The 19,912-nt window shown below is 44.4% G+C and overlaps 2 protein-coding genes across 2 annotated transcripts; both read right to left on the minus strand.

Annotated features, from left to right (window-relative positions):
- Positions 1-3,705: 3,705 nt before the first annotated feature.
- On the minus strand, positions 3,706-4,260 carry TMEM217B (transmembrane protein 217B; the record flags this gene model as incomplete). The annotated part of the gene is made up of 1 exon (XM_081246804.1): positions 3,706-4,260. The coding sequence occupies one exon, from the start codon at positions 4,258-4,260 to the stop codon at positions 3,706-3,708; it is 555 nt and encodes a 184-aa protein (XP_081102930.1).
- Positions 4,261-13,331: 9,071 nt separating this feature from the next.
- TMEM217 (transmembrane protein 217) lies at positions 13,332-13,907 on the minus strand (the record flags this gene model as incomplete). Its single annotated transcript, XM_081247380.1, has 1 exon — positions 13,332-13,907. The coding sequence occupies one exon, from the start codon at positions 13,905-13,907 to the stop codon at positions 13,332-13,334; it is 576 nt and encodes a 191-aa protein (XP_081103506.1).
- Positions 13,908-19,912: the final 6,005 nt, after the last annotated feature.

The raw sequence follows: 19,912 nt of genomic DNA on the forward strand, positions 1-19,912 counted from the left end.
TTTTATTTATTAGAAGAGGGTTGCTAGCCCAGCCTGCACTCAAGGGGAGGTGACGAGTGTGAATATCAATTGGTAGGGACCTTTGGGAACCATATAGAGGCACCTGCCACAGCAAGGAGGCGATTGGACCAACAAGTACAGATTTCAGGGAGAGGTCCAGACAGGAGCTGTCCATATGGGGGTTACCCATGACGGGCCTGAGCCAGGAGAGCTGGGAATGACCCAGACAGAGAAGAGAAGGGCACCAAGGACTGAGCCTGGGAGCTCGTCAATGTTTGGAGGTCAGGGAGATGCAGAGGGACCAGCAAAGGAGATGGAGGAGGGCCAGTGATGTAGGTGGTGAATGGAGAGTGGTGGCCCTGGTGTCCCATAGGCCAAAAGAGAAACCTGTTTGCAGGACAGGGAGGGATCAGCTGGTCAAAAGCCATGGAGAGGTCTGGCAAGGGAAGGCTGAGCTCAGGATTGGGCAGCGTGGAGATCAGCTTAACAAGAGCTGTCTCAGTGGAGTGGAAGGAGTTGCAGAGAGAATGGGAGGCTGGGAAGTGGAGGTGGACACAGCACTTTCCAAGGACTCTTGGTGTTGAGGTGCTCACAGCCTTGTATCTGAGGGCAGCAGGTAACTCTTAGCTGAGCTAATTCTTGGAACTCTGTTTCTCTCTCCACCCCTTCTACACACACACACACACCCACACCCACACACACACACACCCACACCTGCACCCACACACATGACCTTCCCACTGCTACCCCAGCTGGGACAGGGGATTAAAACCCTGAAGTTGGCCTATTTTGTTTTTTGTTTCTGGTACCAAGTTACACATTATGAGACTAGGGTGGAGACACATGCTATTAATCCTCAGTCATCAGCTTGAGGTTCCCTAAATCCCAAAATCAGCCACCCCTAGAGGATCTGGTTAAGAAGGCAAACAGCACTAAGCAAAAGCTTATTGCTGACTGCCATCTGGTGGTCATTTTGGGACCTGGCCTGGATCTAAATCTGTCCCTCACGGGGTGGTGGAAAGAATTGAGGGAATTGTTAGAATACTACCTGGCACAAATTGTGTTCAGTAAAACTGGGCTGCTGTCTGTGCTCATGGTTTGGAGGAGCATGGTCAAAACAGTGGCCCTGACTTCACTCCCAACATTTTTTGAAGGAAAAGGAATTATTCTAAAAGGAGGTCCCTCTTCTTATCTTGGTAAAAGTAAGAGTGCTTCAGGGAACCAAGTAGGACAGTCATATAAGAAGTTAGATGATCTAGGGACTTCCCTGGTGGTGCAGTGGTTAAGAATCCACCTGCCAACGCAGGGGACATGGGTTCGAGCCCTGGTCCAGGAAGATCCCACATGCCACGGAGCAACTAAGCCCATGCACCACAACTACTGAGCCTGTGCTCTAGAGCCCACAAACCACAACTACTGAGCCTGAGTGCCACAACTACTGAAGCCCATGCGCCTAGGGACCATGCTCCGCAACAAGAGAAGCCACCACAATGAGAAGCCCGTGCACTGCAATGAAGAGGAGCCCCGCTCACTACAACTAGAGAAAGCCTGCACTCAGCAATGAAGAACCAGCGCAACCAAAAATAAATAAATTAAAAAAAAAAAAAAAGAAGTTAGATGATCTAGATCCAAATCCTGATTTTGATACTATGGGACCTTGATCATATCACTTAAGTGGCCTGAGTCTCAAGTTTCATCAAACCATAAAATGGGAACATTAGAATTAAAAACTATACAAGGTGAGACTTCCCTGGTGGCTCAGTGGTTAAGAATCTGCCTGCCAATGCAGGGATCACGGGTTTGATCACTGGTTCAGGAAGATCCCACATGCCACAGAGCAACTAAGCCCGCGCGCCAAAACTACTGAGGCTGCATGCTGCAACTATTGAAGCCCTCACGCCTAGAGCCCATGCTCCGCAACGAGAGAAGCCATCGCAATGAGAAGCCCATGCATCGCAACGAAGAGTAGCCCCTGCTCGCTGCAACTAGAGAAAGCCCGTGAGCAGCCAAAAGCAAAACAAAACGAATGAACAAAAAAAAACAAAACAAAAATTATACAAGGTGGTAAATGTAAAGAGCTCTTATTAAAGGTACTCTCCATTAGTTAATAGTAGTGGCATACCAGCTCTAAGCACTGGGGGTGTGTTGCTTTAAAATAGTGGTTCTCGGGCTTCCCTGGTGGCGCAGTGGTTGAGAGTCCGCCTGCCGATGCAGGGGACAAGGGTTGGTGCCCCGGTCCGGGAAGATCCCACATGCCGCGGAGCGGCTGGGCCCGTGAGCCATGGCTGCTGAGCCTGCGCGTCCGGAGCCTGTGCTCCGCAACGGGAGAGGCCACAACAGTGAGAGGCCTGCATACTGCAAAAAAAAAAAAAAAAAAAAAAAAAAAAATCGTGGTTCTCAACTGGGGGTAATTTTGCCCCCCAGAGAACAACTGGCAATGCATGGTGATATTTTTGTTTGTCACAAGGCTGGGGGATGCTAAAAAAAAAAAAAAAAAAAAGAGGCTGGGGGATGCTACTGACATCTAGTGGGTAGAGGCCAGGGATGCTGCTAGACATCCTACAGTGCACTGGACAGACCCCTATGAGACAGAATTATCCAGTCCAAAATGTCAATAGTGCTTGAGTTGAGAAATCTTGGAACTTTTTCTTTTTAATTTTTAAAAAATTTATTATTTATTTATACATTTATTTATTTTATTTATTTATTTTTGGCTGCTCTGGGTCTTCGTTGCTGGGTGCAGGCTTTCTCTAGTTGCGGCGAGCGGGGGCCGCTCTTCATTGTGGTGCACAGGCTTCTCATTGTGGTGGCTTCTCCTGTTGCAGAGCATGGGCTCTAGGCGTGCAGGCTCAGTAGTTGTGGCTCGCGGGCTGTAGAGCACAGGCTCAGTAGTTGCGGAGCACAGGCTTAGTTGCTCCGCGGCATGTGGGATCTTCCCAGACCAGGGCTCGAACCCGTGTCCCCTGCATTGGCAGGCGGATTCTTAACTGCTGTGCCACCAGGGAAGCCTAGAACTTTCTTAAATGGGGATTCTTCTTGCTGTGTTATGAACCAACATGAGGAACTGCTTTCTGAACATTATGAGGAAAGCAGAGTGATGCATGAAGTTGGAAAGGGGGTCTACAGTTACACGCAGGAGTAAAATGAGGCTCCAGATTACTGTGCTCTGCGACATGGTAGCCACAAGCCAGCCACACGTGGCTATTGAAACTGAAAGTAATTAAAATCAAATAAAATTTTAAATTTGATTCCTCGATTGTAATAACCATGTCCCAAGTGCTCAGTAGCCACATGTGGCTAGTAGACAGCACAGATGTAGATCTGTTCCATCAGCACAGAAATTTCTATCAAATAGCACTGCTCATAAAGGATTCAGCAGAACCAGGCATCAGTGGGGCAATCCACAAGAGAAAAGTTAGAAACTAAGGATGTGCAGAGAGGAGGGTACAGTGAGAGACAACAGGATACACCAGTGAGATGGTTAAGTAAGCACAAGGGCGGTCTATAATTAAATGCCAAAACAAGTCACAAATACACATGTATAATAACTGATCCACGCAACCCTCCCTCCCCCAAGGGTCATTCTTAAGCGCATAAAACTCGAGAACCCAGAAAAGGCAAGGAGAATCAGCAGAAGGCAGGCAGGGAAGGGCAAGCCACCGCTGGGGAGCGCTGTCCCTTTCTCTCCCTTCTTCCTGGCACAGTTTAGTTTAACTTGCGGTGCAAGGTTCCCAGCCCGACAGGTGGCCACGAGACAACTGTACCAACAGAGGAGTGTTTGCAGCGGCCTATCTTGCTTAAAGTCTTGAGGTCCTTGTAAAGGGAGTACGCATACTTGGTGACGAAGGGCAGACAGAAAAAGTGCAGGATCATTCGGGAGACCTGGAAAATCAAGTGCAAGTACCTCAGCTCCTTGAACTGCTCTTTGATGGTCCCATTGGTGAGCAGGACCACGGAGAAGCTGAGGAGCTCATAGGTGATGATCCACATGGTGTAGCACAGCAGCCCTGCGTAGTTGCTGATGTGGATGCAATAGAGGAACAAGGAGCTGACCATGAGGGTGATGGTGGATAGGCAGATGTTGATGTGCTTCTTGTAGGTCGTGACCCAAGAGACTAGCTCAGACTTTGTCTCCTTGTAGATGCTGAAGTTGTCCTCGTAGCCGATGTATGCAACCTCGTTCACTTCAAAGATGAGGAACTGGATGGTGTTGAGGATACAGAAGATGCCCATCATGAAGGAGAACTTCTTGTCATTCATTTTATACTTGTTTTACCAGAGCATCGGCTGCAGGAAAAAAAAAATTGTGGAGATACCTGACAAGAGGTCAGTGCTAGCCCAGGACAAATCCTCAAGCCACTAGATGTAAATGGAAGAGCTAAGAGTAATAAGGGTATATAGACAGACAATAGGCTGGAAGTCAAGGGACACGGGCTCTGACCCTGCTCTGGCCTCACTAGCTACAGGTGAGCACATCACTGGGAAGTGAGGGCATCACTGGCCTGGAATAATCTTCAGGTAGTTCTGCTCTTCCAGCGGCAGCCATGCTTTAAGGTGGCACAAAGGGTACTCCTGTTGGTGTCAGGCTTGTGGGAATTAGGAAGTTCCTGTATCTGGAATAATGGTAGAGTCAGTTCTGGGCTCCTACTGGGATATTCGTGTCTCCAAAGAAACACATTTTCTCAGAAAACTAGCATGGCTCCTCAAGGGCCTAGAATTATCCCTGACCTTCCCCTCGGCCCCCTTTTCTTTCCTTCCAAGCCCTTAAAAATGTAATTTCCCTGAGTTACTCCCTGGGTCTGACCCAGAATTGTCCCAAGTCACAGGATTCAGCCAGCAGTGAATGGAATGGGGCAAGGTTTACGGATCCAAGGCTGACTATCTCATTTGCCCAGGGTGAAGGTGCCACAACAATAAGCCAGGTCGTTCAGGCGACAATCCAGCAGGCAGACCCCCAGCTGCAACCTAGGTTGACCTGAACTCTAGAGGCTGGCTCCAGCCAGGGTGGAGTTGCCTAGCACCCTCGGAAGACCTGTTGAAGGTATTTATGGCGGAGGGCCCAAGGCTGTGGTAGGGCGGGCCCTGGAGCAATCGTCCCTCCCAGATCATATCGCCTTCTTACTGGCTCCTGGTTCGGAGAACTCCAGAGCAAAGCTGCCTCCTCTTCATTCCCCACACTGGCCAGCTACCACTGTGAGGGCAGAGAGAGGGGGAACAGTCACACACGAGGGGAACATGTGCAGGCCTCTGGTTGATGTGTTTCCGATGAGGGACAACCAGTTGGAAGTTCGGTATGGTTTCCTTCTAAGGTCACTGGACAGGGCTCCTCTTCAGTCCTGTCAGAGCACAGACAGGCTGCCATCCGCCTCCCTCCAGCCTTCTCCTCACTCACTCTATCAATCCCAAATATTCTTTTTTTTTTTTTTTTTTTTGTCAGTAGCAATTGTTTTATTGCTATGGTAAAATATACATAACATAAATCTTACCATTTTAACCCTTTTTCAGTGTACCATTCAATGACGTTAAGTACATTCATACTGTTGTGCAAGCATCACCACCCCCCACCTCAACTTTTTCATATTCTCCAAGAAAAAACTCTGTACTCATCAGACACTAATTCTTCCTCCCTCATCTCCCGCCAGCCTCTGTTAATTCTACTTTCTGTCTCTATAAATCTGACTACCTCTAAGTACCCCATATAAATTGAATCATACAGTATTTGTCTTTTTGTGTCTGGCTTACTTCACAGAATAATATTTTCTTTTCTTTTTTTAGGTTAAAAAATTTTTTTTATTGGAGTGTAGTTGACTTACAATGTTGTGTTAGTTTCTGCTGTACAGAAAAGTACATCAGTTAGACATATATTCACTCTTTTTTAGATTCTATTCCCATATAGGTCATTACAGAGTATTGAGTAGAGTTCCCTGTGCTATACAGTAGGTCCTTATTAGTTATCTATTTTATGTATAGTAGCATGTATATGTCAATCCCAATCTCCCAGTTTATCCTTTCCCCCACCAGCATAGTATTTTCAAGGTTCAGCCCAAATATTTTTACACCTTATTCCCCACTAACCTCCCAACTGTGTGTGACTCCACAGTTCAGTCCTTGAGACACAGACCTCTCACTGCACCCCAGGCCCTGAAGGGTCCCATGTGGGGTGGGAGAGGCAGTGTACTGGCCGGTGGATAGCTGCACCGATACTTCCCTGTCCGCATCAACTAAACCTCGTCCCCACTCACAGAGCAGCTTCCAGAGCATTTAAGAAAAATCTTTCTTGCTCCTGTGGGGGCCATGGGTCAGAAAGGGGGCAAAGAAAGAGACAGAATTTCAGGGGAAAGAGAAAGAGTAGCTTTATTTCTTTGCCAGGCAAAGAGGGAACACAGTAGGCTAGGCCTCAAAAACTGTGCCCCTTCCCTGGGGAATAGGGAGAGGTCTTATAGACAGGGCTTGTAGTGGGAGGTAGGTGATAAGGATCAAGGCAGTGATGGGCTTGCATTCTTCTGATGGGTTGATGGTGAGGTAAGTAGGAGTCAGCATCATCAACCTTAAGGTTCCAACTCCTCTGGGGTCCACATGCTTGTGGGTAGCATACCATCATTAATAGTTACCTTCTCCCACCTGGAGGGGGTTTCAGTATCTGAAAAACAGCTCAAAGATATCTTTGTGTGACCTTATCTCAAGGCTGCACTATTGTTTCTCTTGACTGTTTGTTTCTCCCTTGTCTGGCATCCCCTCCCTTCCCTAAATAACAACTGCTTGAATCTGTCCGTTGGAAGTCGGGGAAGGTAATGGAGGCTGAATGAAGGCTATTTCCAGTAATCAAAGAAATGAGGGACACAGAAAGTCTTTGTGCCCAGGAGCCCCACAGGGCCCAGCTCAGTGTCACTGGCTGGATTATTTTAGTACATTATATTCTCCACCCCCCCACCCCCTCACCACCCAACACCCACATGTGAAGCCTCTGATGTTGCTTCTCATAGAGGTGCAGCTTAGGATATGCCCACAGTGATTCTAGGATAACAGTGGTTTTGCCAGAACTCTTCTCCCTCTTTCTCTGACCACATCCAGCTGTTAAGGCCTACTAATAGTTGGCTGATTGCCCTTTTGTTTTCAGTACTGACATGGGGCATAAATTGCTCTATAGACCATCCAATCAAATTCAGTCTCCTTTGAAGTAATATTTCCAGAAGTCAGTGTTTGATGTTCGTTCTGACCCCAGGAGGGCTTCTTCCAATCGTTTCTTTCCCCACTTCTCTCCTGAAAACTAGCTAGCCTACAGTTTAGCCTGAATCTTCATGTGTGATCTACACATCTCTTCTCAATTGCCTTTTGCCACAACTGTCACTATTTAGAGCACCTTTAGGCTTGAACTTCTTGTTCTGTTATGTAAAGAAAACCAGTTCCTTTGGGGGAGAGATTGCAAATATCTGTTTTATGGCTTACTTCTCCCCTGCCTCAGCCAAAACCTCTGGTCCACGGCTCTGGCATTGGGGGAGGGGACAACTGTATGCTTCTGTCTTAGTGATACTCCTGCTTTAGGAGCTGAGTGCTGTGTGGGAAAGGGAAGACAGTAGTCTGGGGTCATCCTGGCTTGCCTCTCCTGTCATTGGAACCACTACCTTACAACCTGGGGCAAGGGCAATTGGAGCCCCAGTATTCTCAGTGGTGCCACACCTAAGGTAATGCCTCCATCCCATGAGTAGGGACTAGGCATCAGAAGGGAGCCGCACCTCTTAGCCTCAGCAACAGGTACCTGGGACACAAGGTGAGAAATGCCAATGTCTGGCTCCTCCTGGGAAGAAAACCCTGACTGGGGGATAAGGGAAAGGGAGCCCTGTGTTCTTGGCTGCACCAGTCTGGAGTAGAGTTTCTACGTGGCTGAGCTGGGAGAGGGGCAGAAAGAAGTGGTTTTGAAACCATGTAACTCAGATTGGGACTTGAACCCATGGTCTTTTAACTGAGATCACACCTGGTCTCAAGACTTAATGAAGTTCAGGGACTTCCCTGGTGGAGCAGTGGTTAAGAAACCACCTGCTAATGCAGGGGACATAGGTTCGAGCCCTGGTCCATGAAGATCCCACATGCTTAGGAGCAACTAAGCCCATGCGCCACAACTACTGAGCCTGCGCTCTAGAGCCCGTGAGCCACAAATACTGAGCCCATGTGCCACAACTACTGAAGCCTGTGTACCTAGAGCTCCGCAACAAGAGAAGCCACTGCAATGAGAAGCCCACCCACCGCAACAAAGAGTAGCCCCTGCTCACTGCAATTAGACAAAGCCCGTGCACAGCAATGAAGACCCAACACAGCCAAAAATAAATAAATAAAATAAAATAAATAAATTTATATATTAAAAAAAACAGATGACAATAGTGGGCTTCCCTGGTGACGCAGTGGTTAAGAATCCGCCTTTCAGTGCAGGGGACACAGGTTCGAGCCCTGGTGCAGGAAGATCCCACATGCCTTGGAGCAAATAAGCCCATGGGCCACAACTACTGAGCCCATATGCCACAACTACTGAAGCCTGTGTACCTAGAGCTCCGCAACAAGAGAAGCCACTGCAATGAGAAGCCCACCCACCGCAACAAAGAGTAGCCCCTGCTCACTGCAATTAGACAAAGCCCGTGCACAGCAATGAAGACCCAACACAGCCAAAAATAAATAAATAAATAAATAAAATATATATTAAAAAAAAAAGATGACAATAGTGGGCTTCCCTGGTGGCACAGTGGTTAAGAATCCGCCTTTCAGTGCAGGGGACACAGGTTCGATCCCTGGTGCAGGAAGATCCCACATGCCGCGGAGCACCTAGGCCTGTGTGCCACAACTACTGAGCCCGCGCTCTAGAGCCCGTGAGCCACAACTACTGAAGCCCACGCAACTAAAGCCCATGCTCTGCAGCAAGAGAAGCCACCGCAATGAGAAACCCGCACACCACAACGAAGAGTAGCCCCTGCTTGCTGCAACTAGAGAAAGCCTGTGCGCAGCAACGAAGACCGAACGCGGCCAAAAATAAATAAAATAAAATAAATACATTTATTAAAAAAAAAAGATGACAATACTACCTAAAGCGATCTACAGATTCAATGTAATCCCTATCAAAGTCCCAACAGGGGCTTCCCTGGTGGCGCAATGGTTGAGAGTCTGCCTGCCGATGCAGGGGACACGGGTTCGTGCCCCGATCCGGGAGGATCCCACATGCCGCAGAGCAGCTGGGCCCGTGAGCCATGGCCACTGGGCCTGCGCGTCCAGAGCCTATGCTCCGCAACGGGAGAGGCCACAGCAGTGAGAGGCCCAAGTACCTCAAAAAAAAAAAAAAAAAAAAAGTCCCAACAGGATTTTTTTTAAGAAATAGAAAAATCCATCCTAAAATTCATATAAGATCTCAAGGGACCCCCAATGACCAAAACAATCTTAAAAAAGATGAACAAAGTTGAGGGTCTCACACTTCCTGGTTTCAAAATGTATTACAAAGCTATATTAATCAAACAGTGTGAACGTCTGGCATAAAGGCAGACATATAGACCAATAGGATAGAATAGAGAGCCCATAAATAAACTCTTGCATATATGGTGTTATGGACAAAATTGTGTCCCCCACCCCAACATCGATATGTCGAAGCCCTAACCCCCAATATGACTGATGAGAGGGCCTTTAGGGAGGTCATAAAACTTAAATGTAGTCATAAGGGTGGGGTTCTAACCCAGTAGGATTGGTATCCTTATAAAAAAATGAAGAGATACCAGAGAGCTCACTCTGTCTCCCAACCTGTGTACAGAAGAAAGACCATACAATGACCAGAGAGAAGGTGGATATCTTTAAGCCAAGAAGAGAACTCTCACCAGAAACTGAATTTGCTGGCACCTTGATTATGTATTTCTAGCCTCTAGAACTGTGAGAAAATAAAAGTCTGTTTTTTAAGCCACCCAGTCTATGGTATTTTGTTATGGTAGCTTGAGCAGACTAATACATATGGTCAAATGATTTTCAGCAGGGTGACTAGACCATTCAACGGGGAAAAGGACAGTCCTTCCAACAAATGGTATTGGGAAAACTGGATATCCACACACAAAAGAAGGAAGTTAGACCCTTACCTTATACCATATACAAAAATTAACTTAAAATGAGTCAAAGGCCTAAATCTAACAGTTAAAACTATGAAACTAAGGGGAAAGCTTCATGATATTGGATTTGGCAATGATATCTTGAATATGACACCAAAAGCATAGGGGAAAAAAAAGAAAAAATATATAAATTGGACCACACAAAAATGAAAAACTTCCATGTATAAAAGGACACATCAAGGGACTTCCCTGGTGGTCTAGTGGGTAAGACTCTGTGCTCCTAATGCAGGGGGCCTGGGTTCGATGCCTGGTCAGGGAACTAGATCTCGCATGCATGCTGCAACTAAGAGTTCACATGCCACAACTGAGAAGCCCGCATGCCGCAACTAAGAGCCCACATGCTCCAACCAAAGATCCCGCATGCCGCAATGAAGATCCGGCATCCTGCATCTAAGACCCTTTGCAGCCTAAATAAATAAATAAATAAATAAATAAATAAATAGTAAAAAAGGACACATCAATAGAGTGGAAAGGCAACCCGTAGAACAGGAGAAATTATTTGCTAATCAGATATGTGATAAATAAGAATGTATAAAGAACTTCTATAACCCAACAACAGCAACACAAATAACCTGATTAAAAATGGGCAAAGGACTTCAGTGGACATTTCTCCAAAGAAGATATACAAGGACCAATTAACACATGAAAAGATTCTCAACATCACGAAACATTAGGGAAATGCAACTTAAAAACAGAGTGAGATACCACCTCATACCGTTTAGGATGGTTACTATCAAAAAACCAAAATAATAAGTGTTGGGGAGGATGTGGAGAAATTAGAATCTTTGTGTACTGTTGGTGGAATGTAAAATAGTACCTCTGTGGAGAAAAACAGTATGACAGTACCTCTAAAAATTAAAAGTAGAATTATCATATTATCCAGCAACTCCACTTCTGAGTATATACCCACCAAAAGAATTGAAAGCAGAGATTTGAACAGATACTTGTACACCAACGTTCATAGCAGCACTAGTCACAATAGCCAAAATTTGGAAACTACCCAAATGCCCATCAATGAATGAATGGATAAATAAAATGTGGTGTATTCATATAATGGAATATTACCCAGCCTTAAAAAGGAAGAAAATTCTGACCCATGTTACAACACGGATGAAACTTGAGGACAACCATAGTCACAGCAGCATTATTCACAATATCCAAAAGGTAGAAGCAACCTGAATGTCCACCAACAGATGAATATAATATATATATATATATAATATATATATTCCAATATATATATAATATATATAATATACATATTCATATATATATAATGGAGTACTACTCGGCCATAAAAAATAATGAAATTTTGTCATTTGCAGCAACATGGGTGGAACTGGAGGGTATTATGCTTAGTGAAATCAGTCAGACAGAGAAAGGCAAATACTGTATGTTTTCACTTATATATGGAATCTAAAAAATAAGACAAACTAGTGAATAAAACAAAAAAATGGGCAAAAGATTTGAACAGACACCTTACCAAAAAAGATATAAGAATGCTAAATAAGCACATGAAAAGGTGCTCAACATCATTTGTTATTAAAGAAATGAAAGTTAAAACCACAATGAGATGCCACTATATACTCACTCTCTCTTCTCTCTCTCTCTCTCTCTCTCTCTATATATATATATATATATTAGAATGGCTAAAATGAAAAACATATTGTCTATACGAAGTACTGGCAAGGATGTGAAGGAATTGGAATTCTCATACACTGGGAGTATAAAATGGTACATCCCCTCTGGAAAAAAGTTTGCTAGTTTCTTAAAAAGTAAAAATGGTATTTACTCAAGATAAATGAAATCATAAATCCACACAAAGCCTTGTACACAATTGCTTATAGTGTTCTTATTCATAATTGCCCCAAACTACAAACCACTCTATGTCTTTCAGTGGGCAAATGGATAAACAATCTGTGGTACATTCATGCCATGGCATACTACTCAGCAATAAAGAATGAACTATCAACATACATAATGACATGGGTGAATCTTTAAGGTCTTAGGCTGAGCAAAAGAAGCCAGGCAAAGAAAAATAAAGATTATGTACTGTATGATGCCATTTATGTAAAATTCTACAAAATGCAAACTAATATATAGGGACAGCAAATCAGTACCTTGTGATGGCTGGGGGGTGTGGTGCAAGAAGGGGCAGGAGACAGGGATTAGGAAGAAACTTTTGGGGGTGGTACATGTGTTCATCAGTTCAATTACGGTGATGGTTTCACTGGGATATACTAGTGTCAAAACTCACCAAATTATATTCTTTAAACATGTGCTGTTTACTGTATGTCAATTATACCTCAAGAAAGCTATTAAGTAAACAAACACTTAACATAATGTCTAATGTTTGAAGTAGAGGTTTGCTCGGTTTGTCTTCCATTCTGGCTTAAACTGCTTCTGACAATTTCTGAACCTGAATTCAAAGTGAAGTTTGTTGTTATGTGATAGTGTGTAATCTTGTGCTGTCTTTTGTGGTTGGCTAATTGATTCATAAACATGATTTAGTTTCTCCCACTAAACTGAAAAATCCTCAAGGTCGGCCTCATATCTTATACTTTTCTGTATCCTCCTGCAGTGTCCAGCACAGTGACTGACAGAAAAGTTTAACGAATACCTTTTGATTAACCACAAGTGTCTTTTGTGCTCCTTGAAAAATTTGGGGGGCGGGGAGTCAAGACAGAAAATGAAGTATGATTTTTCTCTATTTTTATTCTTTTACTTATCTGGAATATAGTATAGAGGACGTAGGGAGAAAAACCATAACACAAAGCGACCTCAAGGCCCCAACACTATTCTTTGTGCTATAACACTCAGATATAAATACAGGTTTGCCTGTCGCTGGGTTACATCAGAGAGCTGTGGGTTGAAGGCTGATGAAGATATACCAAGATGAAAGGATTGCCAGACTGCAATTCAGTTTGATTTCATTCCTCACCCTCTTCGTTTTGACCAATAAGGAGGTAATGACAAGACAAGGGAAGAGGAACTCAAAGAGTGCTTGATAATAAAATGTCCTTTAACTAAACATCCTTAATGAGCAGCGTGTTCCAGTTGTGACTATAGTCACTTTTCTCTCCGTATCCCCCCAAAAGTGTGGCAGTAGAGTCTCTGCTTGCTGAAAAGTGAAAGAGATGGAAACTGAACTACCATGAGAACCTGGGAGATCTGCCTATCACGGAAAAGGGCCAACGTCATTGACTATACTGGCCGGTGGGTAAAGTGTATTATCTTTGATTTCCGCCGTGGGAATTCTCCACGGCCTGTAGAAATACGTCTGTTGTAGGACATGATATTGCCCTGGCTTTGATTTTTGTAGATCATGTAGGCATAGGTGATGACAAAGTACATCCAAAAACAGTGCACCAATATACGGGACACCAAACCAAACCAGCGCATGATTCTGACCTCTCCAATGTTAGAATCATCATTGGTAAGTGTTTGTACTACAATGTTTACAGTTTCATAGAAAAAGATCCAGATGATGTAGATCACCAGGCCCTTGTACATATGGGCGTATACTGAGAATAGGAGCAAGAAGCAGATGATGATGGTGATGAATGATAGGAAGAAGACGATAGTCAAACTCCAGCAGATCATGAACTGTTTTATCAGGATACTTGTACTCTTGGTCTGTGGGGTAAGCTCAGTGCAATTGCTTCTCCTTAAGTACTTCTGTTCGAAGATGAGGTACAAGTCGATGGCCATGATGGTAAAGACCCCTGATAACACGGAGCCCGTTTTGGCGGTCATCCCCCAACAGTGCTGCCGTCTCATGCTGAGACCTCCTGTGAAGACAAATAATATGGGGGAGAATTCTGATTCCTGCCAATGTGGTAAATTACCAGGGTTTCTACCTCCTTCCCCAAATTCACTTTGAGAAACAATAGAGAGAAATATGGAAACCAGGCAATAACAGCTTTGAGAAAGACAGAAGACTGTTTAAAATTAATTGGGAGTGTGAGTGGGGAGGAGGGAGATGCAGTCTGGGCCTTGGTGGCAGTGAGCAGATAAATCGGAGAAGTTGCTCTCAATGCCGGCTCCACATTACAGTCACTGAAAGTCAGCACCCCACACCAATTAGAACATTCTCTGGGTAGGACCCAGGTATCAGTATTTTTAAAAACCTCCCTGTGATTTTCATATGTAGGCAGTATTGAAAAACCCTGAATAGAAAAAGTTAGTTTACATATTTTTAAATTTTGTTTATTTATTTTTGGCCGCAGGCTTCTCTAGTTGAGGCACGTGGGCTTAGTTACAGTATGTGGGATCTTAGTTCCCAGACCTGGGCCCCCTGCACTGGGAGAGTGGAGTCTTAACCACTGGACTGCCAGGGAAGTCCCAGAAAAAGTTAGTTTAAATTATGCTCTTATCTCTTCCAGCACTGCTTTGGGCAACCATTGCTGCCCCCTGATGGGGAAAATTGGCCGCATTATCCAGGCACTGAGTGCAGGTATCTCAGGAAAAAATCAGGGTAGCGCAATGGCCCTGCTGGGGTGAGTTGATGAAAACAATTAGGCTTTGAGCAATCACTCCTCCACTACATACCAAAACTTAAGGAATACAATGAAAGGCGTACTTTAAGGGAAATTTAGAAACTTAGAATAGAATAGCCTTATCATGGAAAAAGAAAAGGCAATAATGAACTGAGCATTCAACCCAAGAAGTAAGGGGGAAAAAAAACAACCAACGATAAGAACCAAAAAAAAAAAAGAAAAAGAAAAGGAGGGAGAAAATAAATACAAGAACAGAAATCAATAAAAAGGAAGAAAAGATAAAACAGAGGGACTTCTGATTGCTAAGGTTATTGGGGCCAACTTGCTGCAAAAAAACCCCCCAACAACTAAAAACTGCTGTATAAAATAGTTTTTAAATATTCTTGAAAGCACAGAAGAGCTGACAAGATAAGAGGTAGGAGACCAAAGACTATTGGAATTCAGGAATTGGGACCGGTAAGCAAACATGAAAGTCAAATTTGCTCCGAGGGTATTTGCCAATCTGGGCAAGCTTGAATTTCATTATGAGAACTCTGTAAGGTAAGGAGGAATGAAATTAAAGCTCAGGGTCCACCAAGGTGGGGAGTCTATTTTTTAAAAATTAATTAATTAATTAATTTAGGCTCTGTTGTGTCTTCATTGCCGTGCGTGGGCTTTCTCTAGTTGTGGCGAGCGGGGGCTGCTCTTCGTGGTGGTGCACAGGCTTCTCATTGTGGTGGCTTCCCTTGTTGCAGAGCACAGGCTCTAGAGAGCAGGCTCAGTAGTTGTGGCTTGCCAGCTTAGTTGCTCCACGGCATGTGGGATCTTCCCGGACCAGGGATCAAACCCATGTCCCCTGCATTGGCAGGCAGATTCCCAACCACTGAGCCACCAGGGAAGTCCTGGTGGGGAGTCTATTAGAAGGCCTTCCCTGTATTAGTCATGGCCCCAGAGGTCTATGATTAGAGTAAAGGGGAATCAGAAGTAAACCTGCCCCCACATCTTGTCCCAAGAGACCCCAAGGAAAGTGAACTTAGTACTACACTGAACATATGCGGGTGGGGGCGGGGGGAATCTCTCCTTGAGACATTGTAACCATAGCTAACCTGTTTATAGATTTGTAGCCCAAATTACATGAAGTATTCAAAAAAACTTTTAAGTCATAAATCTAGTTTAAAGTAGTCCTAAACTGAAGTGTCTCTAAGTGCCTGGCAGAAGCAAACTCAGACCCTCTCTGGAAGGATACATCTTTGTGCTGGTCCTCAAAGTATCACCATCAGTAATTTTTCAGGGACAATGACTAGTACATAGTGAAAAATAACTGAGCATACAAGGAACAAGGAACTGAGAGAACCAGCAGAAATAACAGAACTGCAAAAACACCACATTATTAAACAATTATGATTAGGACTTTTTTTGAATTATTTAAAATTTTTATTTTATTTTTAATTTTGGTAAAATACACATAACATAAAACCTACCATCTTAACCATTTTAAAGTATAAATATTTTATACTTACAATAGTCATCCTAGTGGCTAACAGTGAGGACATTAGAATTAGAGAAGTTAATTTATTTTGCCTAAGGCTGTACATCTGGTCAGTAGCAAAATCAGGATTTGAACTCACACCTGCCTGGCTCTAAAACCAGTCTTAACACTCAACCCACTTGTGCCTTATCTGCCTCAGAGATTTGTGAGCTCAGAGAGCTCAGAGACTCTATTTATCCCACAGCTCCTAACAAAGGGCCTTGCCTAGAAAAGAGCCTTGATTAGAGCAGACCCTTTACTAGCTTCCTTCTGCTTATTCTTTTTTTTTTAATATTTATTTATATATTTGGCTGCATTGGATCTTTGTCGCTGCATGCAGGCTTTCTCTAGTTGCGGTGAGCGGGGTCTGCTCTTCGTTGCAGTGCTCAGGCTTCTCATTACAGTGGCTTCTCTTGTTGCAGAGCACGGGCTCTAGGTGCACGGGCTTCAGTAGCTGTGGCACACAGGCTCAATAGTTGTGGCTCGTGGGCTCTAGAGCACAGGCTCAGCAGTTGTGGCACACGGGCCTAGTTGCTCTGCGGCATGTGGGATCTTCCCGGACCAGGGCTTGAACCCATGTACCCTGCGTTTGCAGCCAGATTCCCAACCACTGCTCCACCAGGGAAGTCCCTCCTTCTGCTTATTCTTAAATGTTAGTCTTCCTCAGTGCACAAACCAAGACGCTCTTCTTACTTTATACTCTCTTCCTAGGTAACATCATTTATTCCCGTGGTTCAGTTGCCATCTACACACTGATGACTCCCAAATCCAGTCCAGTCTTCTACTTGGAGATCCAAACCTGCACACTAAACTCTTCTGCCTCCATTTGGGAACTCTCTTTGGACTGCTCAAGCTCAATATGTTCCAAACTGAGCTTACAATTTCTCCCACCCCACCCTCACCTGCTGCTACGACCTGCTGATATTTCAGTAAATATCAGCGTCCACCTGCCCATTTCCCCATGTACCTACCTTTCTCTCCTCCCCTACATTCAAAAACACTATGTTCCATCTACCCTTCCTCCCACGTATCTCTCGAATCAGTCATTGTTTTTCCCATCTCCACTGCCACCACCATAGTCCAATCACCACCATGTCTCCTCTGTGATTAACACTACTTATGCAGTTGTAGTCTTGATATAATCATGCATGGTGACCCAGCCATGTTGGGAGTTTGGGAGGAAAGGCAGTGCTTATGTGTGTATGGGATAAGAAGTCCTCACTATCATGATGGGAAGTCAATAGAGAATGTCTAAAAATGATTAATCAAGAAATAGCAGTATAAGTATGTAATTTAGAGAAAAAGAGGTACATAGGAGGGGAAATAGAAGAATTGATGTGGTTGCCTGTGGGAAGTATGACTAGGGGTGAGGGGAGTACAGAGGACTGAAGTTTTTATTATAAGCCTTTAAGTATTATTACTACACTTATATAATTTTAATAAAAATAAATTTATGAAAATATAGTTGTTCCATGAATTCCTAATAAATCCAGATCATTAAATAAATCCCACTGGCTCCCTTTTGGCTGGTGTAACTTTAATACAATATGTTCGTAGCCCCAGAAATGGTTTGCTGGCCTCATGGAAGCACGGTTTGCTAGATAACTCTGTTGTAGTCTGAACCAAGAGCTAAAAATGTTACCATGGAAAGTAGTTGGTGATAGTGCAAAGTCTTTTCTGTTTAATTAATTAATTAATTAATTAATTAATTAATTTTTGGCTGTGTTGGGTCTTTGCTGCTGCGCGTGAGCTTTCTCTAGTCGCAGCAAGAGGGGGCTACACTTTGTTGAAGTGCGCAGGCTTCTCATTGCGGTGGCTTCTCTTGTTGCGGAGCACGGGCTCTAGGCACGCGGGCTTCAGTAGTTGCAGCACGTGGGCGCTGTAGTTGTGGCACACAGGCTCTAAGGCACGTGGAATCTTCCTGGACCAGGGATTGAGCCCGTGTCCCCTGCATTGGCAGGCAGATTCTTAACCACTACACCACCAGGGAAGTCTGTCTTTTCTGTTTATTTATGAAATTTTCTGAAAATGATACATCATTTCAACTACTACACAACTAGAAGAGATTCTGATTCCATCTTTGAATAGTTACAACATTTTAAATGGTTTTTAAGTTAAAGATATCTCTACGTAGATTTTTAAATAAACTATACTAGAAAAATAAAAAACTTAAAATAACAGAATATTGTAAAAGAAAGAGTTGATTTTTATCCTTCCACTTCACTTTAACATCATCCTTTTTGAACTCAGTAGAAGTGTGTAATGTTTATTTTTAAATATTCTGTTTTTTGGGACTTCCCTGGTGGTCCAGTGGTTAAGAATCCACCTTCCAATGCAGGGGACACGGGTTCAATCCATAGTCAGGGAACTAAGAACCCACATGCCGCGGGGCAGCTAAGCCCAGGTGCCTCAACTACTGAGCCTGCGCACCACAACTAGACAGCCCGCACACCACAACTACTGAGCCCACGCACTCTGGAGCCCATGTGCCACGACTAGAGAAGCCTGCACGCCGCAACAAAGAAGAGCCAGTGCCCCACAACGAAGACCCAGAACAGCCAGAAAAAAAAAAGAAGTTCTGTTTTTTAGGCCCTGAACTAAGCTTTTATCTTACTTGAGCAGGTCTCATTTGACAATCCGCAGATCAGTCTAGTCCTTTCTGAGTGGGGCTATATTTAGGGCATTGTCATGTGCCTTTTTTGTTTTTTGTTTTTTGTTTTCGGTACACTGGCCTCTCGTGGTCTCTTCCGTTGCGGAGCACAGGCTCCGGACGCGCAGGCTCAGCGGCCATGGCTCACGGGCCCAGCCGCTCTGCAGCATGTGGGATCTTCCCGGACCGGGGCACGAACCCGTGTCCCCTGCATCGGCAGGCGGACTCTCAAGCACTGTGTCACCAGGGAGGCCCTTTGTTTTGTTTCTTTGACCACGCTGCGCGGCTTGCGAGATCTTAGTTTCCCACCGACCAGGAATTGAACCCAGCCCCTCAGCAGTGAAAGCGCAGAGTCCTAACCACTGGACTGTCAGGGAATTCCCTGTTTTGTTTTTTTGGAAGCTCTGCCCTACCAGGTTCAGCCTCAGGGGTAGGGAGGTTCAACCTTGGGGGAGTGAGTTAATTAGTCATGTTCTGAGCCATCCACCCGTATCCTGAAAAGGCAAGGGAAGAAATAGATTGTAGACAATGTAAGGGAGGCATCAATATTAAGAACAGCTTCAAATCACATGAAGCTATTAGCAAATCTGGATGTGACAGAGTTAGTCCAGTTAATAACCAGAAAAGAAGAACGTAATAGGTACTTTTACACTGAGAATATAATAGGTACTTCAGTAAAGAATGGTTTGAGGATGAATAAACTGCTACATATTCACACAATGGGATGTTAAACGGTAATCAAAATGAATGACTGTAGCAACACACAACAACTGGAATGAATCTTAGTAATGTAATAGTAAGTAAAAAAAGTACCAAAAGAAGATATACAGTTAAAAACAACTATAGATATATATTATACACACACACACAATTTTTGGACTGTATATATAGAAGCAATAAAACTATATAAGGGGGCTTCCCTGGTGGCGCAGTGGTTGCGAGTCTGCCTGCCGATGCAGGGGACATGGGTTCGTGCCCCGGTCCAGGAAGATCCCACATGATGCGGAGCGGCTGGGCCCGTGAGCCATGGCCGCTGAGCCTGCGCGTCCGGAGCCTGTGCTCCACAACGGGAGAGGCCCCAACAGTGAGAGGCCCGCGTACCGCAAAAAAAAAAAAAAAAAACTATATA

This window comes from Mesoplodon bidens (assembly GCF_964165515.1).
Source record: "Mesoplodon bidens genome assembly, chromosome: 10".
Taxonomy (NCBI): Eukaryota; Metazoa; Chordata; class Mammalia; order Artiodactyla; family Ziphiidae; genus Mesoplodon; species Mesoplodon bidens.